General features: G+C 47.3%; 1 protein-coding gene across 1 annotated transcript in view; it reads right to left on the reverse strand.

The window, feature by feature from the left end:
* Positions 1-2,846: 2,846 nt before the first annotated feature.
* Positions 2,847-26,829, reverse strand: part of GRID1 (glutamate ionotropic receptor delta type subunit 1) — a 660,665-nt gene continuing 636,682 nt past the window's right edge. Inside the window, exons 14-16 of the mRNA XM_065919920.1 lie at positions 19,285-19,451; positions 14,735-14,975; positions 2,847-3,535 (exon numbers count right to left, since the gene is read on the reverse strand). Coding sequence (XP_065775992.1) covers positions 3,107-3,535; positions 14,735-14,975; positions 19,285-19,451 — 837 coding nt within the window. The 3' untranslated portion in view covers positions 2,847-3,106. The remainder of the gene's footprint in view (positions 3,536-14,734; positions 14,976-19,284; positions 19,452-26,829) is intronic.

Consider the following 26,829-nt stretch of genomic DNA (forward strand, 5'->3'; position numbering starts at 1 on the left):
TAAATCCATGGCTGATTCATGTCAATGTATGGCAAAAAACACTACAATATTGTAAAGTAATTAGCCTCCAACTAATAAAAATAAATGAAATAATAATAATAATAAAAGGATACTCATTCCACAAGGCCATGGGAACACTTCTCTATGTAATGTGTCCCAGTTCTCTCCTAGGAGTTTGTGAAGAAGTCAGATATAGCAGGAAACTGTTAAGCTAACCAAACATTAGAATTACTCCTCAGCCTGTCCCTCATGTTGCTCCCCAGTTGATAGAGGCGTGCTCTGCACACACACTGGGTGAGGGGACATGCCTCCACTCCTAGGTGTATCTGAGACCCACTTTCCCTGAGAAATTTCTCTCACAGCAGTCCACACCAAGGGAACAGCATATAGCTGGTGCCCAGGAACACACAGATAGCATGTCTTCACCCCAGAGAAGAAGAGGGTAGGGAGCAAAGTCAAGTTTTATTATTAAACAACTTTAATCCAAATGCTGATTATTATTTGCAGTGTCTGAAGGCACAAAATATACCTAAAATGTATGGAATAGTCTAAACAGAGTTATAAATCCAAAGAGCAAAGCATGAAGGAAAAAAAAAAAAAAGATACATTCTGAGTCGACACAGAGATCTGAGTTGGGAGGAATATTTTTCTAGAGAACCTGCTTGAGTATCAGTCATTTCCCCTCATGCCAAGGATAGGAAATTTTTTAAAAAATTACATAAACATGGCAAGGAATAATACCATGAGTTGTTCAGATTTTTTTTTTATAAGCAAAATACCTTTCCTTTAAAGATCCACTTGTTCTCATTCTTTCACACACACACACACACACACACACACACACACACACCAGCACTCTCCTCTCCCTGACACCCATTCAAAGCAAACCGCCCAAGAAGACACCCATGGTATACTCCAGAAGACAGGTCATTTCAGGGAAAATAAAAACAGACTTGAGTGTGAGATAAGGCAGTGAGACCAGAATTTGATTAAGAAAATAGAGAAATATATATGAAAAAATTGACCATCCAGGGAAGGCCCCCTCAAAGTGCTGATGGAAAGAAAATGAATCTGTTCTCTCTCAGGATTACCATAGCCCACCTAAGCTTCGCTGCATGCACGCACCCGGCTCCAAACTCTACGCACTCTGATTAGAGGAATGTCAATGGATCGTCTTGGGAGCACAAGTATCAGGCCATTCGCAGCATCCAGAGATGAATAACATAATTATAAACACTCTCCTCCCCAGGGTGCTTTTAGCTGACTCTGTGATGCAGCCATTCCTTACTGCTCAATCATGTCACGCGGGACTTTAGGAAAGAAATCAATCCCAGGCTAGTTATCACCTTCATAAATACATCTCTGTTGTAACTCCACAGGGCTATAGGAGAAGCAATCAATAGGACTTTGCATTTCTCCAGGACCACAGACCCCAGGTCACAGCCACGCCCCCCTTTACTGCCGGGGAGGGAGCCCCGCCTTCTTGGTGCCAGATGTGGGGTGTGTTCAGCACCATGGCAGGTTATGAAAGCAGAATCACCTTTGTCTTCAGAAGAAAAAGAGCTAAAGTTACATATAGTTGCACACAGCTTAGAGTACTTGAATGATTGCCTCTAGAGTCATTTCCTCTCTTTGAATCTATAGTTTAATTGCCCCAGAAAGGGCAATGGAGGGAGGCAGGGCTATCAGGTTGTCATAGCCTGAAGAAACAGCATTTCCTAGCAGGTTTATCAGGTCAGGGATAGAGCCGGGGAGCTCAGAGACTAAACGATGCCCTCAGCCAGGAGAGCCCCTGCCATGGGCTGGATCACAGCCCGAGAACTTCTGGTCTGGAGCAGGTGGCGAAGCAGGACGTGAAGTCTCATGGCTGGGTTTCAGCCCTGTCTGACAGACTGCAGGGTTTAAGACCCAGAGACATCCTTTTGCTTTTGGAGCTACTTCTCTGGGGGTTGGGAATTACTTATCTCCACATCACATAGGTTACACTGTTCTTTCTCTAAGAGCCAAGGCTGCACGAACACGGTTCTTTTGATCTATTCTGGGCACTCCCATCATCTAGAGCACTAGTCTGCTCACCTGCGGTACCTCTCTCCACTCCTCCAACAGGATCCTTTTACCTGAAAACACAGGCCCACACCCAAGTGAATATTCTTCCCCTACCTGGCTTCTCGCACCCTCCAGCTCACCTGGTCCACACACCAGACCTCACGTCTTCTGATCCCCACCGGAAAAGCCAAGCCCGCCTCTGCTCAGCCTCCCTGAGGCCATGGTGGGACCCACCCTCCTCCCAGATTCCATCACTTGTGGATGCTTCTTATTAAGAAAAGAAAGTTTAAAAAAAACACACACACACAGAACAAGGCCAACAGGATAACCCTATAGAGCATGTCGGCCTCCAAGTCCTCAGAGTCGGTAGTATCGGCCTGGGTGCTTCTCCTGGGCCCACAGCACACTGTGACGTGAAGTGGGGTGACCGACAGGACCGCTACGGTCCCGGGAGCGTCCTCGGTCCCAGGCCGACTGGCACAGTTGATCACCCTACAGCACAGAGACCCAGGGGTCAGGCTAATGCTGGCTCGAGGCTCACCCTTTATCTACGGGAGAGGACTAAGCGGAAAAGGGCCAGGGGCAGAAGAACATGGCAGGAACCATGAGACAGGGAAGGAGGCAGCATCCCAGGCTCCTCTAAAGGGACTGGCTGGTCACCTTTCCCTCTCCACCAGCAGGGGGCGTCCTTTTCTGATCACCCCTCCTGCCCTCGCCCTCAGAAAGGCCCAGGAACGGGGGGCTTCTCTTTGGCACTTCAGAATGATCACAAGTAATTTGCCATTTTATTCATATAGAACAAAATTTACAAAGTCATTCATACAGGTTTTGTTTTTTTTTTTTTTACTGACTTCGAAAATTGGGAATATTCAAAATACACTTTTACCCCACTCCATTCTGTCATTATTTACACATATATACAAGAAAAATGAAAGAGTCTCTGTGTGTGTGTGTGTGTGTGCGCGCGCGCGTGTGTGTGGTTTGTGTTGTTGTTTTCTGGTATTAAAAAGCTCTGCTGGTCGGGTGGGTGGATGGGCGGGCAGGAGGGCAGGCGGCGCGGTCAGATGGAGGTGCCATGGGAGGTGTCCAAGGCCTCCGGAAGGACGCCTCCAGGCACGGGCTGGAAGGACATGGGGATGGGGGTCTTCACGGGGCTCTGGCGGAACAGCCCCCCGTTGGGCGACCTGTGTTTGCACTGCATGGAGGGCATGGTGGCCGAGCTGCTCAGTGGCAGAGGCAGGTTGCTGCTTGGCCCTGATGAGAGTGTCCGGCTGGTGCCGTGGCTGCTCTGCTCCGGCAGGAAGGTGCTGACCGAGAGCTGCGTGTTCTGGTACTCGCGTGTGGGCTCCAAGGCCTGGCTGGGAGCCAGGCCCCCCATCTCCAGGGCCGAGAGCTCAATGGACGCTGGGGAAATCTGCTTGTGAGCAATGTCTTCATCCATTAGACTGTTCATGCGCCGATGGACCTGCTCCAGATTCACTTCTTTGTCCTAAGGGAGAGCACAGGAGGAGGGTCAGGCCAAGCCCTAACTGGGGGAGCCCCAGCTGGTTTTCTACAAACTTTGGGAGGCTGGAGACTGCAGCTTGCTGGGCAGTGGGGTAGAGCAGGCCCCCAGTCCTCCCATCTTCCCCCAACTGCATGGCCAGCCCTCCTTACCTGGGATACTGGTTGCCTAGGACACTGCTCCCAGGTAGCAAGGACCCAGCAAGAAGGGCTTGCAGCATTTGCCCCCCAAATGCACTCTGCTTAGGACCAATCACACCCAGAGGCAACCCTTGGGAGAAGATGCTTTGAACAACTGGCAGAAGCAATGGAAGAAAGGAGTCCCATGGAAATAAAAAGGTGTGGTCCTGGAGCCCCTGATTTGCCCCATGGATTTGCAATTTAGTGTTTACAATGCTCAAAAGACCTGGTGTGATCATCCCCACTGTACACAGAAGAAGGCTTGGGTTCAGGAAGATCAATGGCCTCCCAGAGTCATAACCCCAGGGAGCAGCAGATGCAGCATGGGAAGCCTGGAGTACACGACATCTTCAGAGATGCCGGGAAGAGGGCCTGTCCCTGTCTGGAAGCTCAAGTGGTTGGGGGCCTGGGTGAGGATGGGGCATGGGATGGTGAGGAAAGGGACTTCCCCGGGATCAGCTGTCATTCCTGATACTGTGAAGGTTTGAGGCTGCCGAGATGGGTGACCCTCATAGCTGATTCTCCAGGTAGTGAATTGCACACCTGACTCTTTCACCATAAGGGGGATGGTATCAAGAAAAATATTTTGTTTGTTCAATTATTTATTGGCTTAAGAAACAGAACAAATATCACTGATATTTTGTCTTCAATGTCAGAATAAGTCAAAGAGGCCAAACTACTTGAAAGCTCCTTAAAGACAAAGACTATATAATCTACTTCCTCAGTTTCTCCCCAGTGACTTGGGGTACAAAACCAGATGTCTGTGGAAGAGTCATACCAACCCCTCAATGAGGTATTTTCAGGCAGCATTAGGGCCTATGTGTCAGGCAAGGTTAATCCCTCCACCTATGCATCCCTGGTGTCAAACTCCAAGAGAAGTACCATGTTGAAGCTTTGCTCCAAAACAGAACATCACAGGCTGTTTAATGTCAATCTTCATACAGCAGAGAGAGGAACCTATCCCCTGCTGACCCTTAGGCTTGTTAGAAATAACCACAAAAGGTAAAAGTCCTGAATGTGATTTCAAATGAAGAAAGGAGGAGCCACACAAATCCAAGGGCCATTTCAGTGAGTCTCTGGGCTCCTCTAAGGCTGGTTCCCCAGGAAAAGGCAACCCTGAATAACTGGCAGGAGCTCCCGTCTCAGAGGAGGGCCCATGGGGCTAACCCCCATGAAGCCTCATCCCAGGTTTCTTTAGACAAGGAAGCTGTTTTTGCCATCCACTCTGTGCTCCCAATGTCCCCTGGCCTGGAGAAGGCAGGGTCACTGCTCTCTCTGCCACCTTGTTGAGATCATGACCAGCACACAGGGCTTGGCTTCTGGTGGGACATCTGCTATCTTCCCCAGAACAAGAAATCTGACAACACCCAAACAACAATGAGGAACTCATGCCAGACCACGAAAAAAACAGAAGATAAAGAAAGCCAACTGGTGTGAGGGTGAAGGTACTATGGTGAGATCGTACGGTAGATAGAATTTACATCAGAAATCATTGACATGGTCCCAATGGCAGAGCCAAGATTCCAGTGAATTGAAGCCCCGCATAGCAGAGCTCAGCTTACTGATACTGGCAGACCAGCTCCAAGTATAGGATACATCTGGGTGGCAAATGGGTGAGATTGGGGGAAGGGTACTAGGGCTTTACTTAGACTAAATATGGTATATACAATGTCTTTCACGGACTCCTTCAACAGTTTGTAAAATGTTAACAAACCAAATCCAAGTTCTCGTCTTCATTAAGTTATAGCATGGTTAATCCAGCTCTGTGCTATCTTGGTCTTTTCGCTGTGTTTATATGCTTTGTTTCCGTTTTTGAATATTTGAGCAAACTCTGGGAGACAGTCAAGGACAGGAAGCCTGGCATGCTGCAGTCCATGGAGTTGCAAAGAGTCGGACACGACCTGGCAACTGAACAACAACAAGCTGTTATGTTAGACACTGGCTGTTTGACTGCCATCAAGCATCAATTCTCCCTTCCCAAGAAGACCTTGTTTTATTTTGTTTTGTTTCACTTTTGGGAACTGCTTTTCCCCTACTGGATAACAGTGTGGCCCTGTCTACCTGTCGCCAAAAGGCAGGACAAGAGAACTGGCTCTGAGTTCTGAACAAAGAGATAAAGAGACAGAAGATGTCTGATGGTCCATGACGGCAACAGTTTAAGAAACTTTCCGCTCCGTGATCAACCTTCTGGATCTTGCCTCCCAGCTCTCAAGACAAGCCTGGACTTCTGACCATCACCGGGCAGCTTCTCCAGCCTTCTCACGGCTGCTCTGAGCTCCTGATAAGCTCCGGATGCAGGGTTTTCACGTGTATCAGCCAGTGCCACAGCTGTGTTGGTAAATATTTGTATCTACAGGCTGTTTTCACTTCAAAATAAATGAAGGACACAAGACAGGTACCAGAAAGCCTGGAAGCTGGAGAAATTGAAGGAGAATTTCAGACATTTCTGAAGTTTAATAATACAAACTTCCCTTCTCCCTGCAGCCAGCAAAGCTAGAAGAATGAACAAGCCGAGTGCCTTGGCTGGCAGAGCCTTTAGCTGATGAAGGAAATTGAAGACCAAATAAGTGGTCCTGGGATCATTGGAAGAACTAGTTAGTTGCATAATCTTGTCTTTTCTTCCTTTCTATTCTCTTTTCAGGGCTTTAAGAATCCCTTTGAGGATGGAAATAAGTAGTTTAAAAGTAGACTAATTTGGAGTAGGAGGTAAATGTCTTGGTCCCAGCTGTATTCACTCTGGAATCTGGCCTTAGACAAGAGGTGGTGGCGGTTTAGTCACTAAGTTGTGTTCAACTCTTGCAACCCCATGCACTGTAGCCGACAGGCTCCTCTGTCCATGAGATTCTCCAGGCAAGAATACTGGAGTGGGTTGCCACTTCCTACTTCAGGGAATCTTCCCGACCCAGGAATCGAACCCAGCTATCCTGCATTGCAGGCAGATTCTTTACTGACTGAGCTACAAGGGAAGTTCCCCTTCTCTCTTAGAGAAGAGAGCCTGGCCCTTCTTTTCACAGTCAATGGAACACTCAGCCAAGACAAGTGTTCAGGAGATGCTCCTCATGTTGTTGGGGTCTATAGGTAGAGAAGGGATAAATTCCTGCCAAAGAAAGCCAGAGGGAGACAGAGAGTTGAGAACAGGGGAGTCCTCTTACCTATTGCCAAGGAGAAAAGGAGAGCTTTGGAGGAAGATAAAACCAACTAACATCTTCCAAAGAAACATTTGTGAACAAATGAGGTCTCTGAGATTAAATCCTTCAGCAGTAAAGGATGAGGGAGAGGAGGTTTGGTGGGTAGTGTTATAAAAGATATAGGGCACAGGCACTAATCTGGCATAATAATCGCAGCTCTGCGGGGTTGGCCAGGTAACAGCAGAGCATCTAGACCAGCAGTCCCCAACCTTTTTAGCACCAGGAACTGGTTTTGTGGAAGACAATTTTTCCCTGGACCAGGGCATGGGGGATGATTTTGGAATGATTCAAGCGCATTATATTTATTCTGCACATTATTTCCATTATTATTACATCTGCCTCACCTCAGATCATCAGGTATTAGATCCTGGAGGTTGGGACCCCTGATCTAGACCACAGTGTGGATGTGGAGACAATCCAATTACCCTAGAGTCAGGATTTTGGAAAGAAAGTACTTGAATAAGTAGTATTTTTAAATCCATATTTTTTCCTGCCTCCAATTAAGGACAAATGAAGCAGTTTCAAGGAGGCTGCAAAGCTATGCAGTGGGTCTCATTTCCACTGAAGGTTATTCATTAGCGTATAACCCCTCCACATCAAGACACAGAGAAAACGTCCACTCCGATTGAACAGACTTTCCAAGCTGACCTTCCTACCCCAAATGGCAGTCAAGAAATCCATTCCCTCCACCAAGTGGGACCTCATTCTATTCAAAGTCTATTACTGCTGGTAGTGTATGCTTAGTCACTCAGTCGTGACCGGCTCTTTGCAACCCCAGAGACGATAGCCCACCAGGCTCCTTCCTCCTTGGGATTCCCCAAGCAAGAATACTGGAGTGGGTTGCCATTTCCTACTCCAGGGGATCTTTCTGACCCAGGGATGGAACCTGAGTCTCCTGCGTCTCCGCATCGGCAGGAAGATTCCCTACCGCTGCAACCCCTAGGAAGCCCATTACTGTTGGTAGACCCAACACAAAGTCACACCTGGAAGAAGAGGGTGCCATCTTGAGCTTCCTACATTGGATGTTTAACTGGACAGGAAAATGAGTAGGCTTCCCTGATGACTCAGACAGTAAAGAATCTGCCTGCAATGTGGGAGACCCAGATGCGAGCCCTGGGTAGGGAAGATCCCCTGGAGAAGGAATTGGCAACCCACTCCAGTGTCCTTGTCAGGAGAATTCCATGGACAGAGGAGTCTGGTGGGTTACAGTCCACCAAAGGGTCAGACACGACTGAGAGACCAATACACACAAAAGGCAAATACCTCCCTGGGAAACACATGTGGCCCATTTCTGAGTCTCCCAACATGTTCCATCAGGCATCTGTGTAGGAGGCCAGAGAGGAAGTGCAGAGAACTGGGGAAAACCACCTTCTTTGGAAACTCAGAAAACACTGTCTTCTTGGACCAGACTGAGCCCACATGAAGTCATTTCTGGTGCCCTCCTGGCCAAGGAAATAGGAGGCAGACATAATCTGCCTGCTCAAGGAAAGAGGCAGGAGTGATTTGAATAATTATCTATATTTTACACAAAATGGGGCATTCTATTATGTTATGCAAATTCAAATAATGGACTTTTTTATGTGCACTACATCAGTTTACATCCTCATTATCTCAAGGTTTCGGTGTTCAACCAGGTAATGACAGCTGTGGAAAGAGACTCAGAAGCTTGCTGCTGCATTCATTAATTTACTGTAGGTAACTGACCTAGTCAAACAGCCCTGAATAGGACATAAAATTCACTGATGGCATTTATTCATGAATCCTGCTGAATTCCAGCTCTGTGCTGGAATTAAACATGATAGCACATGCACCAACAGAGGTTACTGGAGACCACCCCCCTCCCAGGCATTGTCTTGAAGAGAGATAAAGTTCTGTAATTGAGCCGCTGTTCACCAATGTGGAAATAAAACATTGTACTGGAAAACGGTAATTAACTAAACTATCATCTATGTAACAGCAGGTTACACGTGGGACTCATTAGAGCCGACTTTGTTTGGAGTCCAACGGCTCCTACTTTAAGTTAGGAAGGAACAAAATGGGATTAGGGACTTCACATCTTACAAGGATGGTTGTAGGAGGTGATCTCCTGTTACTGCAGACCAACCAGGTGGTAAATAAGACTCAACTGACTGGGAGAAACATCATCAACATGATCTTCTTAAGTATTGCTCCAAAGACTTGCTCAAGCCCAAAGGACTGGCTGGAAGTCTGAGAGTAGTGATTGGGTAAAAGCAAAGAAGCTGGACTTTAAGTCAGTGAAGTGGCCGCAGGGTATGATGGGCAGTCCCTAACTTTTTTGGCACCAGGGCCTGGTTTCATGAAAGACAATTTTTCCATGAATCTGCAGGGGAGCATTTCAGGATGATTCAAGCTCATTACATTTATTTTGTACTTTATTTCTATTATTATTACATTAGCTCCACCTCAGAACATCAAGCATTAGATCCCAGAGGTTGGGGACCCCTGTTTCAGAATGTTGTGGGAAAGAATTCTAGTGAGCTTAATTGCAGATTTTGTAGAGGAGGACCGTGAAAGGAGGGAGTCAGTAGACACCTACCATCGTATGTAGTAGCAGCAGGTACACATGATGTAAAGAGACTTCCTTGAGGCTACACAATTCTATGATAAATGGAGCACCCGGATGACAGCCCATGTGTAGCTGGTTCCAAAACTTGAGCTGTTTTCCACTCAACTTGCCCTTGGCAAGACAGTGTAGACCAGTAGTTTTCCTCCTTGGCAGGCTATCAGAAGCACATGGGGAGCGTCTAGAAATTACAGTTGTCCTCAACTGCCTAATACAACCCTTTGGAGAATGGAGCCCAAGTATCTGTATTTCTAAAAAGCTCCAGGATGGATCACCTCTGCTGTGCAGCCAGAACTGAAAGTCATTGATCCAGGTGCAATGACTCCACAACAATTTAACATTAATAACGTTTTCTTTATAGGAGCCCAGACTGGTTCACTCATTCGGTAAACACTTTGGAGCTCCTACTACCAGAGGAGCTAATGTTCCTAGTGAAGCATCCATCTTGGCCCCTGGCACATAGAAAGTGCTTGATATTTTATATTCATGACCCCTTAATGAGAGGTCTCACTGTTCCAGAGACTGAGCAAAGTGATGGGAATGCAGAGGTGGAGAAGTTCCAACAGACTTAAAGCAGAGACAGGCAGGTAAACCACCAGCTATAATCTGGAATCACACCCAATGTGAGTGTACACACAGGGAGGTGAGGAGGCCCGTGGCGATGGGCAAGGGGAGGTTGACAGAGGGGAGTGACGTGTGCGTTGGTTCTGATATGCACCCTGGTGATGGTAAGTGGTCAGCGCCCTCTCACTAGAAGGCACACACACTCACTTCCTTACCCCCATGCCAAGAGATCCGAGAGCAGCAGTGTAGCCATTGGGCCAGGCTCAACAGTCTGAAGCTCTGAATCCCTCTGGACTGGGGCTAAACCTAATCCTTCTGGGGTTCACAGGATGTAAATACCTAGCTAGGAGCCAGGATCCTAACTTAGGAAGAGTTCTCAGTTATACCCTTCATCCCCAAATCATCTGGAAAAGCTAGGTAGGAACCCCTGCTCCTGCACACTCCCGATGCCAGGCCCAGTGGCGGACACATAATTCCCATTCCAGTTCTGCCCCTACTACTTCTGAGTCCTATTTCTCCAGGGACATAGACGCCTTCCTCAAATGTTATGGAAGAGAATCAAAAGATTCTCTTTTGATAACATAGGAACCTGAGAATCATGTGGGGGCCTTGGGGGAAAAAAAAAGACCCAGATTCAGCTCTGAATCCATGGAGTGGGACCTGGGAGTCCATATTTCTAATAGTGCCACAGAGGCAGACCCCAAGTCTGGTCTGGAAAGGGTTCTTAACCTATCCCCGTCTGAGAAGCAACAACAGTGGTGGCAGGGATGACTATGACAGTGACAATGAACAGACCAGCTGCCAGGTCGTGAGCCGCCCTATGGAGAGGCCCATGTGCGAACATGTTGATGATGACCTCTGGCCAACATTCAGTGAGGACATGAAGCCTTCAGCCCAATGGCCCACAAGGAACTGAATCCTGTCCACAACTATGTGAGTGAGCTTGGAAGTAGATCTGTCCCCAGTAGAGCCTTCAGATGAGACCCCAGCCCTGCTCAACAACTTGATTACATTAAGTGAGAGACCTTGAGACAGAAGACCCAGCTAAACTACACTTGGGTTCCTGACCCACAGGAACTCTGAAATAAGTATTTCATGTTTTAATCCAATAAAAAGAAAAAAACAACATGGACTTTTCCTGGCATAGAGAAGCTACCCTAAGATATGACTCCTCTTCCCCACAGCCCTTTCTGCCTATCATTGGGTTCTTGAGAGGGAGCAACCACTTGGACACCATCCACCAAACACATTCCCATGGGTCAGATGCTGATTAAGGAAATTCATACATCATCCCTCGTTGAACCTCAGAGCAACACTGTGAGGTTGGCATAAAGGAAGAGGGCAAAGATGCAGGAGAGGAAGTCTCTATGCAGTTGAAGAAGCATTAGAGGATGGAGGTGGGGAAAGGTGTTCTTTCGAGGGGAATGTCTCCAGCAACAAATCTCCCCCGGAGAGCAGAAGCACATTTGGGAGTTTGCAGGTAAAAGCTAGCCCACTGGCCAGAATAGAGGAGCCTGGCTGCTGCTCCACCCCTATTGCCTGCCCCCTGCCCCGCCTGTCAGGCCCTGTCTGCAGTGGAAGCAGGGGAGAGCAGACACGGCAAGAAGCAACAAGAATTCCAAACTCCCAGCCCAGTGACAGACGATTCATTCCCCCACTTCTCATGTCATCTCTCATTTGTGCAGTTCTCATCTTTATTTCATGAATATTTTATTCTCAGAGCAATGGCTCCACTTCCCCCATAAATCTACAGGGTGGCTATTTACTGCATCTGCGGAGCAGGGTGCACTCACCTGCACTGGATAACTACATAATCGTCTGATTCCTTAGAAAAAATATGACCTCAAATCCACATGAATATTAAGAGGCTGAACATACATTACTACTCTTCCCCAAGTAGGTGTCTAAACTCTGAAGACGTCTCGGCATAAGCTGTTAAATACGACTAGGACTCCACCCAAAGACAGGTTTCTGGCTTTTAAGAAATACGGCCAATGGCCCAAAATGAAGCATTTTAAGCTCAAGCAGACACTCTCACCTAATTGCAAATGCTGCTCCATAAAATACAGGCAACCAGTAACACAAAGTAGTTCTGGATTAAATACCATCATTATTTGTCAAAGGTTTTAAATATATGCCTCTAAACTCTGTTGTCTCAACCCCTTCCCTGGTTCCTGCTCCCGGTGACGAGCTTAAAGCCTTCGGCCTGGCGTCTGGTCCTTTAGAGCAAGTCTCTGCTTTGCACTCTAGCGTGCTCTGCTCTAATTTCCTCGCTGATGCCCCAGAGCTCCAGGAGGTGTGACGACTCTGTCTACCCCCTGCTGGTCACCCTGCCCCAAAGGCAACATCTCCGCCTCAGCTTGAGGATCACACCGATCCTTCATCACTCAATTCTAACAACCCCAAGTCCCAGGAACTCTTCACTAACCAGCATCACTACCCTCTGTAACCCTACCATATCCCATCTGGGCTGGGTGCCCCTGAGCCCTGGATGGAACCTGTAGTTCATTCCAGGATGGCCCTGATCAATGGACAGTGGAAACCACTTGACTGACCTCTGCCACATCTGCCCACATGGAGGTAAGCCCCCTCAGGACAGAGACTGTAACCTTATAGGCATACCTACTAGAGGAAGAAGGAGAGAGGAAGGCAGGAATTTCATTTGAAAACACTCATAATAACAGGGGAAAACTGGAGTATTCCCTCCTTTTACCATGTGACACCCAAATGGGCTGGAGGAAAGGCAGCTGTGTTCTATTCAACCTGCGTCTACATTGACTCTCTTTCCCATCTGGAGCAGGCTAGCAGCCCTGGGCAGAAAGTTTCACATTTTCTAAGCACTGCACCCTCCTGGATCTGAGATCCTGGGCTTGTATAGAAGCCAAACAGGAAGATGGGATACTTTTTAGACAAGAAAGGAGCTGTTCCTCTCAGCTAGCTCATCTCATGCTTTCCCTGGTCTTCCTCTCTTTTTGCCTCTGCCTCCTATGTCTCTCCAGTAATCCCCCATCTGCCTCCACCCCATCACCTCTCTCTCTGAGTGACAATTCATCTGGGTCATCCAGGCTGGACCTGTCACCAGATACTGAACCAGGGGATATGAAGAGACATGCCTGGAAGCAGACAGAAATGCCTCTCACAGTACCTGCCTTATAAGGGACATTCTGGAGGACTTGGGCCTGTGTCTCCTGGGCTCCACACTGCCTGCAACATCCTAGCCTGGTGCCTCCATGACAGTGCATTATTCAACCAACTGGAAAACCTGTCCTCCTCCCCTAACCAAAGGGACATTTGCTATAAACTTTACTGAAAATTTTCCAGTAGCAAAAGAAGCTCAGGATAGAATTATTAACTGTTCCTTTCAGTGGGCTTTCCTCAAATATTTTCCTTCCTTCTCTTATGGTCCAGGGGTGACAGGAGAGCCCTGAGTCTGTGGGAAATTCTAGCCTTGCATCCTTACATGGAGGTATACAGGTGATGTGAGAGAAAGATGGATGTCCTCAGAACATTTCAGACATGCTGAATCAAACAGCAAGCTCTTTCCAGCAAAATCTAAGTATGATGGCAAAGAGCTCACTGCCTGGTATGAATGGTGTGTCTGCCCTCCATCCCAGCCATGCCAGGGACTCTGTTACAGACTGATGTATGGGGCCATGACCAGTCAGCCTTTCTAGGCTGCAGAGATGGTGTCCATGGTGATGCTGCCTCTTTGAACGTGATGCTGGTTACTGCATTGCTCCTTGTTTGAAATCTACACCTGCTTGTGTCAACATCATTTGTAAGCAAAGCTGTGATTCAATAAGTAGCTGAGATGTATGTATCAGGTAATGACAGTGCTACACTGGAGTGGCTGGGCTTGTGCTACAGTGCCTGTGTATAGTTTGAGCCAGGAGAGCATCATTACCAAATGCTGCACCTGGCCACTCTCCCTTAGGGGCACTGGTTCCAAGAGCACTTCATGAAGACTTTATACTCTACCCTTCCCACCCCTGCCACCCCACCCTGTACCCCAAAAATATTGAGCTTGAAAACCAGCAAAACCCAAAAAGAAGGAAGTGTGGAGGGCAGAATCAGCTGTGGCTGGCACACACAGGGAAGGAAATGTGCCCAGAAGCTGGAATCAGAACAAAGCCACAGTGGTCCCTGTGCTGGGTGTCCCTGGAGGGACAGAGGCAAGGCTGGGCCCTGCAAGGAGGAAGAGAGGAAGAAGGGATGAGGATGGGACGGGAGCTGATCCCCCTTCAACATGCTGGGAGAGCAGGGCTCGTGGCCCTGGGTGAACAAGGAGAACCAGGAAGGAATGCAGTTTCCTCTCTTACCCTACAGCTGGTCTCTCCAGGTCAGGGTGGAGGCACATGGGCGGGGCAGGGTGGGGAAGGGCTCTCTGGCGCTGCTCATGCTGTACCCGCTCTATAGATAGATACATGACTTTAGTGGCCATGCCTGGTGCTTTGGCATTTTGTTCAAGCATGAAAACACCCCCTTCATTTGTTCTGTGGCTTTCAGTACAAAATAAAACAATGTCACCATTCCCCATTATAAAATACTGCTGTATGCAGACAAGTGGTTTGGGCAAATACTATCTGGAAGAGAACCACCCGCCAAGTCGCTCAGGGGGCCTTTCCCCCTCTAGGCTGCAGAAAGGAGAAGCAGGGCCCAGGGTACGGACCTCTTTGGGGGTCTCCTGGTGGCACCGGTTGCTGTTCCACCACAACTCCAGGGCAGCCACCAGGCAGGCGAGGAGGAGGCCGATGGCCAAGATGCAGAAGACTCCAGCGAAGCTGTGTAGCTTGAGGGACTTGCCGTCCGCCTGGGCGCTGGCGTGGCTGGTGAGGTCGCAGCGGCCCGTGTGCGGCCACCACTTCTGCTTGAGCACATCCAGGTCTCCAGTGTCCTGAAGCTCCAGGATCCTGCAAGATACACCCCATGTGAGCCACAGCGATGGCCTCACCCACACAACCGCGGGGCCCTGGTCCCTTCCCCACCGTGCCGGCGCCTCCAGAGACAACGCTGAACCATCAGAGTGGCTCTCTGTCTCAGCTTTTCACTTTCCAATTCATTCTCCACTCTGCTGTCAAAGCACCTTTCTCAAAGCACTTATCAGATTTTGTCATTCTCCTCCTCAGAGCTCTCATGTCCTCTCCCACCCTGTCCCATGGCCCATGGACAGAGTCCAATAGCAAACCATGTAAGGATCCTTCATGTGGGATCCTGGGGCAAACTCTGAGGATAAAATAGGGAAATTACAGAAATGGATGATGCAAACACTCAGACTGTGGACCTACTAAAAGGCTCTCTTTCAAAGTCAATTAACTACATCCTAAGTCTCTCCTACTAGAATTCAACAAACCATTCATTTATTCACTCATTTGATTTGAGGAGCATCTGATTTGTGCCAAGTACAACATTCATCGCTGCTGAGAGCACAGTCTAGACACACCTACTTGGACACTGAAACAATTAGATGAATCAATGTAGAGAAAGAAGCTGAGATCAATACAACAAAATGAAAGAAGAGTTGTGAAGAAAGGGTGCAATGGGAGGGTGGCCTGGACTAGGGGCTGTGGCGAGACCTCATCAAGGAGCCAACAGGTAAGCATCAAATAGCTCACATGAGTTTAGCATACCTATGTGCCAGGAAATCTCCTAAGTGCTTGACAAACTGTTTAATTCTCATGTCAACCCTTTGAGAAGGCTACTTCCATGTTCCCATTATTACAAAGAAGCAAATGAAGGCACATAAAAGTGAAATCTGGTGCCATATTGACCCGCAGCCCTATCCATCCAATGTTGATATGAGCTGGCTTTTATTGAGAACATAGTAGGGACCGATCATTTTATATTGTTTTAATCCTCATAACAGCCTGCAAATTAGTTTCTAGGTTTACAGATGGGAGGCCTGAGGCTCAGAATCTAGATAACTTGCCCCCAGTTGCAATTAGCAAGGGGTACAGCTGTTGTTCAGAGCTGGGTCACACTGGCCCAGGGGGCCATGCTCTTTCCAGAACACCAGGCTGCTAAATGCAGTCAGTGCGCTCTCCTCTCCAAGAGTCAGTTCCGGCCTAGGGCACGTGAGACTGGCCAGAGAGGGGCCGTAGGGCTGGTTTCCTGCTCCTCCGCTCACTAACTGAGAGGTTAGGCAGGCAGTTTCACTCTGCTGACGCTTCCCTTCTTCCTGCTCTTTATAACTGTATGCATTTTTATGCCCAGTATTATTCCAGGAAGAATGTAAGGCAATGTATAGGAAAACAAAGAATAAAAGAAAAACAAACAAGCAGATTCAAAGGAAAATTTAAATATGTAAGCAATAAGGAAAGATAAAACAACCCATGGGCACAGAATGACTCCTGGAACAAGGCTAAACTAATGCACACCATAATAATCTCTACTCCTGCCTGTGAGTAAACCAGAGCGATAATAGCCACTTCCTGAAGCCAGTCCTTCTATTTTCCAGACAGATATAATTGCAGGTGCTTTCCTGTAGTCAATAGCCGTGGAGCCTGCTACACAGTAGGTGCTCTATAAATGGCTATTAAGTTGCTAAACATTTGCTGAATGTCTGCTCTGCACGCCATGGTCCACAAAAGGGCTACAGTATTCAACCTGTCACACACACACACACACACACACACACACACACACACGCTGTAGCCTAAAGACCCAGTCCTCTACCAAAGCAAGGGAACACACATTGGTATTCAAGAAAATATCTTAGTTCTTGGGACTCAGGGAAAGAAGGGCTACAGAAATTCCAGAGAAGGCCAGGATCTGCTATTTCCACAGGACCCTTTTTCTGTCAATGGCATGGAGTGTTCATTGCTTTCTGAACCTGCCATCTTCCTCCTCTCAGGCATTACCCACAGACGGGTGGATAACTGGGCCTCTTAAAGAAACACTGGCAGTAGTAAGTTTGAAACCTGAAGTCCTGAGTGTTTCCCCCAAGTACAAACCCATCTTCCCAGGTGAGGGAAGTGGAGGATGTTTCCAGCCCAGGAAGAACAATGCTTCAGGGGGCCAGCACGGTCCACTGGGGACATTTACTTACAGTCACAGAGCACATGGCCTTCTGATGAAAGCAGGGAGTAATTAATCGCTTCCTGCTAAAATATCACAGGAACTGGACTAGCCACTGTTGTTCACGTCCATTGAATGATCTAGTCGAGAACCAAGCTTTCTGCTCTCCGTTGTGTCAGTGTTCACTGCAGTAGACTTTCAAGGGATCTCTGAGCAGTTTGAGTGCATGGGGACTGTAAGCCTTCTCTAGTGGGGACCCTGCACTTCTGTGAGCACTATCTTGGGGCACATTAGCTGTCTTAGTAGTGCTGATCCTGTTGTGCTGGTCTCACAAGTCCCCTTACCATCTGCTTCAGAGAGATGATCACAGGTAGATGGCCTGGGGAATCCTCTGATCACCCCTCTCAGAAAACCAAATAGGGTAAACCTCAAGAACACCACTGTCTTATACATCTTGGAGGAAAGCCATCCTTTCTTTGTGCCTTTAATCCAAGCAATTGATAAATCACTACTCCTCCTTATGTCATCCTTCTCTGCTCCAGGGAGCAAAGGGAGGCAGAGGGTATACACTTGATTAAGTTCTAGAGAAAACCCCAAAGCTTCATTGAATTTAGTTAGTTCTACCCCTTTTCCCAGTTTTGCAAACAATCCACTGAATGAATGAGTTGCAGGCCCTCCTCCTCGGCTTTTCCCTGATGGGGTTCAGGCTCTGCTGCTCATGGTCAGAAAAGCCCAGTCAACATCTAGGAGGTGGGAGGAGGTAGTAAGGCTCAGAGATCTGAAAGCAACAAGGGCGCGCACTGGGGCTTAGAGAACCTGCTTTCTCCTCTCAACTTTGCCAGCAGCTGCCTGTGCCACCCTCAGCACATGTTACCTCTCTGAGCTTCAGGATGTTGAGTGATCTTGAGCAACTCTGGCCCCTCCAAGTGGATGCTCCTCCAATTCTGGAAAGCATATGTTCATCGGGCAACTGGGGGATGTCTCTAAACCTCAGTGTCTTGCTGGCCTTTTCACCTGGATGCTTTAACCACAGTCTGGATTTTGGTAGATCAAGGCAGAGCTCTTGTTCTGCTCCTTCACTGCCCAGGATGTCACCCCACATACATATGTGAGTGGTGGGCTTAGACATCCCTGGGGACAAGAGCCCCTGTTAGCAGGCTGGCTCCTTGGAAAAGGCCACCAAGCTCACCCATGCTCTTCACCTCCACCCTCTTGGTGGGGCCATGTAACCTGGTCAAAGACTAAGGAAAGTTCCTATGGGGGAATGAGAAATGGATGACGAGAGACTATCTTCCTCAAGGAGGCTGGCCAGGTGTCCAGACCGAGCACTTGGAAACTTGATCATACCTAAGAACCCAGCGAAGATTAAGCTCAGGGATGGACTTGCACCAGAAAAATCTAAGAGAAAATAAAGAGGCCAGTGCAAACTAGATATGCATATTCATTGCTGGTGGATGAGGTCTACGGGTCTTTGCTTAGTCCAGAACACTCCTGTATACAGTGCTGTTCCCCCACCTTCCCCCAATACACCCACCACTTTGCTAGTGGTAATTGCCAAGAAGTTGATCTGGAAAGGATGGGGAGAAGGCAGGCAATTGAGGGCCACGTCCCTCTCCTGCCACAGCAGGTAGCACCTGCTCCTTCAGCCCACGTGCAGGTGAATATGGAGTCAGTTTGCTTCTCTGGCCCCACTTTTGTTCACATCTCTACACTGATATGTCCCACTTAACATATATCTTAAGAAGTTATCATTGGGACTTTGCCAGATCCAATTAATCTTTCATTTAATTTTAAATTACTAGCTATCTCTAGCTAACTCCTATTCAACCTTCAGGTCTCAGGTGCCACCTCCTCCAGGAAGTCCTCCCTGGTCTTCTGGGTCTGATCAGATGCCCTTATCCACCCCCAGAATATCCTCTCTGTCTCACTGACTTCCCTGTTCCAACATCGCCTGCTCACATCACAGCTCCCACTAAGACTAAGCAGTTTCATGGGAAAGCAACATATACTTCCTCTTTTTATTCCAGGACCTGGCCCAGGATGATTTGGGGATGTGGTGTGGGGAGGAGCATGTCTTGGTGCACAGTCAGCGTTGAAGAAAATGTGATGAATCAACAAGTTTGTGTTGGCTCTCATGCCCTGAATGAAGGTTAAACTTCACCCCAGCACAGGTGCCGTTGGCATCTCCTCACTGACCATTCCTACCTCTGCGAGAAGAGATCCCTGTAGGGACTGCCATGCTGCAGGGCAATCCCATAGCCCTTGCTGCTCACACTGTTGGCAAGGACGGTCACGGAGCAGTCATCATCTGTCAGGGCTGCGTACTCCACCACGGCGACATCCCACAGGAAGGCGTAGTTCCCCTTCTTTGCCTGAAAGACCAAAATCACTTTGAGGTTAGGCAGACCCGGCCTCCCATATTAGTTTTGAGCAGTGACAAATCTCAGTGGTGGGGTTTGGGGACCCTCCTAAATGGTCCTCCTACCCAATCAGCTGGCACAGCAAACTCTCCTATTTTCAGGTCTGCAGAGTCCACCCCTGGTTGATGCCACTCACTGTGATTAGACATAGAAGGATGTGATGCTGTCTCTGCACATCTCACAGAAAGAGGTGGGTAAGGTGAGCTACATTTGGACTCTAAGCTAGCCTCCTGGTTGCAGTGGCATGTACCTGTTTCTCAGATTAGCAAGCTCACCTTGGAGACTGCTGACCCCAGGGAACTGAAATTTCTTGATCAGCGATTTAGAGGGCTGCACAATAGTATTCATTTAATTTCCACTTAGAACTTGACTGAACCCTGCTTTAGGTGAACAAGGGAGGCAGCCTACGATCACTGTCCCTGAGTAGCTGCAACTCGGTATTTAAGTCACAGACTTGCTCTGCCTGGGGTAGACTCCATTAAGGATAGGGTCTTGATTGTTACGGTGCCACAAGAGTGTACACACATACACACACACACCTGTAGGTTCACATTCACACACAAGAACAGATTTCTGGTGTCAGTACCTCTACATCCACACAACAATGGCAGATTATTCCATCAGGAACTTGCCTTCGGCCAGACCTCAAGTCCTTTTCCATCACACCCATCCATAGCAGACTTTAAATTCTGTGCAAGGGTGCTAAATCGCTTCAGTCATGTCGACTCTTTGCAACCCTATGGACTGTAACCTGCCAGGTTCCTCTATCCATACTGAGTGGGTTGCCATGCCCTTCTCCAGGGGATCTTTCTGACCTAGGGCTCAAACCCTTGTCTCTTATGTCTCCTGAGCTGGCAGGTTGGTTCTTCACCACTAGCGCCACCTCCTGAGCCATAATCCTGACTTGGCCTGGAGTTTAGGCACTCATAAGGAATGTGAGCTGCTTGCTTTCTGGAAGAAAATACAAGCTAGACATTGTCACTTGGCCAGTTTAAAATAGAGCATCAGGTTCTTAGTGAAGGAAGGAGCCTGGTTTTAATTCTCTAGTGAACATACAGACACCCTGTGCCTTCCTCTTTCCTACTCTAGCTCATACTAGATGCTAGAAGATGCCAGTCTGGGGTGGTGATGGGGCTGAAACATCTCAAGTCAAGCTGGGAAGTCACAAGCCTCATGACACTGTCAGGGATATTATTCCACTTTGCTGCTTTTGTTCAAATTGAGTCTTCATGTCCACTGAGATTTTCCAGAGAATGCCACAGCTGCTTAGATGAAGTCTGTCAAAATTTTGCTTTTTTGGGGACCCTAAGTGCCCAGGGACCACGGGTATGCATGCTCAGTCGTGTCTGACTCTCTGTGACCTCATGGGCTGTAGCCCATCAAGCTCCTCTGTCCATGGAATTCTCCAAGCAAGAATACTGGAGTGGGTTGCCATTTCCTTCTCCAAGGGGTCTTCCTGACCCAGGGATTGAACCCACATCTCTTAAATCTCCTGCACTGGCAAGCGGGTTCTTTACCAGTTGAGCCACCAGGAATGATGGGTTATTTTCTCCTCAGGAAGTTCCCATCTGAAGGATTTGTGGACAGAGCGTGGTGGCCTCCCCTTGCCAGGAATACCCATCCACACAATTGTGCCTGATGACCTTGTAAGAAATGACACACGCCACCCATTGATGTTCACCTCAGGGAATAATCCAAATATTACCTCAGAGCCCCTTTTCTTGGCTAAGTCGATTTCAGGAGTCCCTAAAGGGTGTTGACCCAGGTTGCAAAATTACACTCATCTCTCTCCCTCCACATGGGAAGATAACAGTCTTTGAAATTTTTTCCTGCTGGCAAACATGTTTTCCCATGAAAAGATATACATTTTCCACCTATTAGTAACCGAGTTTCTCAACAAAATGTTGACTTATAACCTAATATTTGGCTTCCATCCAACTCCGGAGCATTTCATAACCCATGCTCACAATTCAGCATGACAATCAGACATTGTTATTTGCACGATTTCAAAAGGGCATGTCATGCTGAAGGAAGAATTAAGGTCAAGTTCGATTCTGTGTTTCAAGTGATGTCCCAAGAAGGAGAAAGAAATAAGCTGGCCCAGCTCAAGTGGAAACTGACTATGACAAAAGCCTGTTGTGGCCATTTTAATGGGCCACTTGGATCCGTCAAGCCATGTGCATCTGTGGTTTCAGTTTGGGCTAAGAGACAGGTGAGCACAGATGCCTGAAGGAAGCTGCATCTATAGTCCTGCTGCCTAAGCTGAGAATGCAGAAAACATATGGGAGGGGTGCTGACAATGTCTCAGCTACAAATCCCTGCTAACCGGGAAGGTAGTCAGGGCAAGAAAATAGAAGCCCTCCTTCTTGAGTTTCTGAATGACCACAGACACTCACTCTCCCTGTTTGTAAACAGGGCCTACATTTATTTCCATATACCTTCTTCAAGAAGCATGTGGCTAGTTCCTAATACAGGATGACACCAGAACAGGGAGGACCTGGAAAGGCTTAGGTGCCACATCTTATATGTGGGCCAACTCAGATGCTACAGTTGTAATGGGGCTCTATCCTTATACTCTCAATCTCCAACATCCCTTCCTCAGCATCCCAGAGCTTCCTGGGTCCTCCTTTCCTAGCCTCAGTCTCATGCTGTTGTAAAATGCACCACCAAAACCTTCCCTGAGCTTCCCAAGTCCATCAGTTTCCAGGACAACTTCCTGGACCTTGCCGACAGCTCCCCAATCTTCCTGGTGTGTCACAGCCCCTGTATGAGACAGAAGGCTTCTTAGGTAGGACCATATTCTCAGGATCACTTTGAACACCAGCTATAAGAAGCCCAAAACATGCCATCCATCATGGCTATATCCCCTGTATATAGACCCTCTTCTTGCTCCATGCAGAATGAATGCCCCATAAGCTCCCTAAGACTGTTCCTTTAGGATCAGAACCAGTTTTTCAGGTGACCCTCAGTAATTATGTATCCATCTTTTTACTCCATGCTGCTTTTCCAAAATTTCTAGCTTCTTCATATGTGGGGTTTGTCAAATATATCAAAAATCTGCCTCTGAGAGATCCAAGAGTTTCTTCGTTTTCTCTCCCCTCCTATCACAGGCTCATCTTCTGCTTTACTTAAGTCTGAGCATCTCTGCCGTTCTACTCAGGGTTCAGCTGCCTCCTCAGCAGCTCAGCCCCTTACCTCACCTCCACTACCACTGTGAAGGCATGTCTACCACTCCCCCTCCACCCTGCATCCTCCTTCTCCTCAACTCCACGCCAGAGACCTCTCACACTGAGGGACATTTGCCGTTTCCTATTTATGTTAACTTCTTTCTGTTGAGGATTTCCCTCCAGTCTCTTGGGCAGACAGAGTATTGGCAGAAATCGAGTCTCTTCCCAACTGTGTGCCATTGGCTGTTCCTCAGAGAGAAAGAAAAGGGTGAGCCAGACACCTTCCCGCAGGAGCCTGGGAGTCCCTTGGTTACACGGAACAATACTTCCACAGGGTGGCTCTTTTGCCACTTCCTGTTCATATGAACTCATCCCGTCTTGTGTCTCCAGGCCCTGTCCTTCCCCTACTTCCCAGGGGGCTGTGGGGAGTTAACAGCAATGTTATCTGAGATTAGGAATAATAGGCAATGTTGTTGTTCAGTTGCTAAGGCATGTCCAACTCTTTGTGACCCTATGGACGGCAGAACATCTAATTTCCCTGTCCTTCACTATCACCTGGAGTTTGCTCGATAGGCAGTGAGCTCTTTACAAACAGATCATTGACGTTCGTTTCATAAAGCTTGGGAAAGATGAAAGTGGGACCACAGATTTGTATTTTGCATTAAAACCAAACAGAAACAAATACCAGATGTCATATCTTTAATGAGTTAAATTACCTCTGGCTGGCCTCTTTAAAATATTAAGTGTATTCCTCACTCCTAATCACTGCCTTATTGTTTTGTATGCATGTGAAAGGTAATATGCCAAAAGATGGACAGGAATGTTACATAATGGAGTGGGATTAGTGATGATTCTTAGGACAAGTTGATGAAAATATTTTCTTTAATCTTGTTACACAATCCATGCTATCACACACTACATAGGTACCAGATTCTATCTCCATTGTCCTGTGTGCTCCCAGAGGCACCTTTGTCTGTCAACAGAGCACAAAGGTCTGCCAGAGCTCTCCAGGTTCTCGGGTCACCAGCCCCTGACACGACCCAAACACCTGGGAAAGTCTCCCTTATATTCCTGGCCTGCATCTAAACATCTGGCTTCATTTCACTCTTTTCTTTCCCTACAAGAAAAAGAAAAGGCATTTGGTTCACACATACAAGAACAGATGTGAGGACTCTGGGGAAAAGAGGATAGAACAGCTTTGACAGTAGAAAAAGTCAAGGGCATCTGGGCATTCATTCCCAGGATGCCAGGACAGCAGCAGGGAGACCGCCCCTCGTTTGTCTCTCGGGAAGCATCTTAGCAAACAGAATCCAAGACCATCCCTGAAGTCCACTTCCTCCACCCACACTCTGGTGCACACACAAATAAAAGGGGACACAGACCATGGGGCTCTCTGACTCCAGTGCTTAGAGTATCCTCCCGACATTTGGGGGAACACAATCAGCCTATTTTGCTGGAGGAAGGTTAGGCACCATATACAGAGCCATAAGTGAGCTGGGATATTGGATGACTCATCTCCATGGCTGCTCACTGGTAATAAAATGAGACTGCATTCCCCTTCATTGCACCACTGATTCGGCTCTTCCCAGAACTCACTTGGGGCACAAACTTTCCAAGACAACAGCCTTGGAGGCAAGAACTTCGTAACACTCTTCTACTCCATCCTAACTGCATTTGGAAAGGGACAAGCAAACACATTATCCCCCCAAACAAGAATGCAGGTGCTACAAATATCAAACACAAATGCTCACAAAAAAGAAGTGCTAAAGGAAATCAGGCATCTGCATTGCCAGGTCCAGGGTAGGTATGAAGTACCTGCTGGATGCTGGGTTGTCATAAACCTGATTCCTTTTCCATGGTATAATTCTGAGGGGCTGAACATGAACCCCATTTTACAGATGAGGAAACTGAGACTCAGAAAAATAAAATGACTCGTCCCAAATAAATCCAGATAGTGAGTAGTAGAGCCAGGAGAAAGACTGTCATTGCCATTTCCGTGGGTTCTATCACCAGTAGCATTCGCCTAGGAAGTGCTCAGAAGACCAGGCACCATAGCAGTTTCCCCAGCCCTCCATTTACATGTCTGAGCATGGCAGAGAGCAGGACATAGGTTTCTTTGGCCCCAATAACTGTCTTCCTCCAGCTTTAGAGGTGATTCGTGGAACGGCTGACACCTGTGAGGCAGGTGTCATGAGCCTGTGCCGTCCGTGGATGGGGATGTTAGGGTATGAGGGACAGCTTGGAAACCTGATGCAGACTCATCGGTATTAACCATCCAGTGACACATTATCCACCCTTTACCCTCACAAAGCAGAGCTTGGCATCCCAAATTTTAGCTAAGCATCCCAAATTTTAGCTTCTACGGTCATGGTCACAAAATGACAACACGTCGCCACAGGTAGCCTGAATCCTGGCTACAGTGATCCATTATTACACACTAGGCCAAATCACAAGATACAACAGTAAAATCTAGACTATGGAGAAAAGGACAATTTTACACTCTGCTGGTAGGAATGTGGCTGGCATATTTCTGGAACAGCAATGCGGTAGGGAGAATCAAATGTTTTTAAAATGTGCATATGTAGTAAATCCACCCTTAGGGATTCACTCTTAAGGAATTAGTTTCAGAAAAGATGTTTGTACAAAGATTCTCAGGGCACTGTTTAAACTAGCAAGAATTGGAAACAATTTAAATGCTCAACAATTGAGAATCAGCTAGGTAAATGATGTGTTAGATGACGGAATATTATGTTACCGTTACTATGCTGTTTTAAAAGAATATACCCTGCTAGGAGAAACAACTGCCCATGGTGAAGAAGAACCAGCCTGGGTTCTGGACTCCAACCGTATGGATACGAATACCAACTCCACTTTTTGCTGGCTCTGTGAGTGCCAATAAGATGCTTAACATCTCTGAACCTCAGTTCCCTGGATGGAAAATGGTCCATACTTCAGAGTTATGATGATGATTAAATCCCTCAGTAAATGCAACATGCTTAGGGTTTTACCTGGCATGTGGGAGTACTACATAAATGGTAACCAGTATTATATTGTTTGGTGAAAAAGGACCTGTGCAATAGAGTACTTACATTGTGATATCCTTTTAAAATTATGTAAGAACTAACTTTTGTTGTTCAGTCACTTAGTCATGTCCAACTCTTTGTGACCCCATGAACTGCAGCGCACCAGGCTTCCCTATCCATTACCAACTCTTTGAGCTTGCTCAAACTCGTATCCATTGAGTCAGTGATGCCATCCAAGCATCTCATCCTCTGTCATCCTCTTCTCCTTCTGCCTTCAATGTTTCCCAGTATCAGGGTCTTTTCTAATGAGTCAGCTCTTCGCATCAGGTGGTCAACTATTGGAGCTTCAGTTTCAGCATCAGTCCTTCCAATGAATAGTCAGGATTGATTTCCTTTAGGATTGACTGGTTTGATCTCCCTGCTGTCCAAGGGACTCTCAAGAGTTTTCTCCAACACCACAGTTCAAAAGCATCAATTCCTTGGTGCTCAGCTTTCTTTATGGTCCAACTCTTACACCCATACATGACTAATGGAAAAACCATAGCTCTGATGATATGGATATTTGTCAGCAAAGTAATGTCTCTGCTTTTTAATACACTGTCTAGGTTGGTCATAGCTTTTCTTTCAAGGAGCAAGTGTGTTTTAAGTTCATGGCTACAGTCACCATCTGCATGATTTTGGAGCCCAAGAAAATAAAGCCTTTCACTGTTTCCATTGTTTCTCCATCTTTTTGCCATAAAGTGATGGGACCAGATGTCATGATCTTAGTTTTTTGAATGCTGAGTTTTAAGTCAGTTTTTTTCACTCTCCTCTTTCATCTTTATGGAGATTCAAAACCAAGTATCAAACACTATCTTTGGGTTATGCCATCATGGGTGACTTCTGCTGGCTTCTTTTAGTCTCCGGTGCCTGACATTTTCTGCAACTCAGTGAACATTTCTTTTGTGGTTGCAGCTGCCGAAGAGGGTCATTTCAGTGATCCAGCCTCCATCATAGAACACAGGGCAGTGAAAAGAGCAGGATTCTGGATGAAGACACATCCTGGCTCTTTGGTGAACCTAAAGTGTATGTGTGTTAGTTGCTCAGTCATGTCCAGCTCTATGCAACAACATGGACTATAGCCCACCAGGCTTCCTGTCC

The sequence above is a fragment of the Muntiacus reevesi genome, chromosome 2 (genome assembly GCF_963930625.1).
Source record: "Muntiacus reevesi chromosome 2, mMunRee1.1, whole genome shotgun sequence".
Lineage (NCBI taxonomy): Eukaryota > Metazoa > Chordata > Mammalia > Artiodactyla > Cervidae > Muntiacus > Muntiacus reevesi.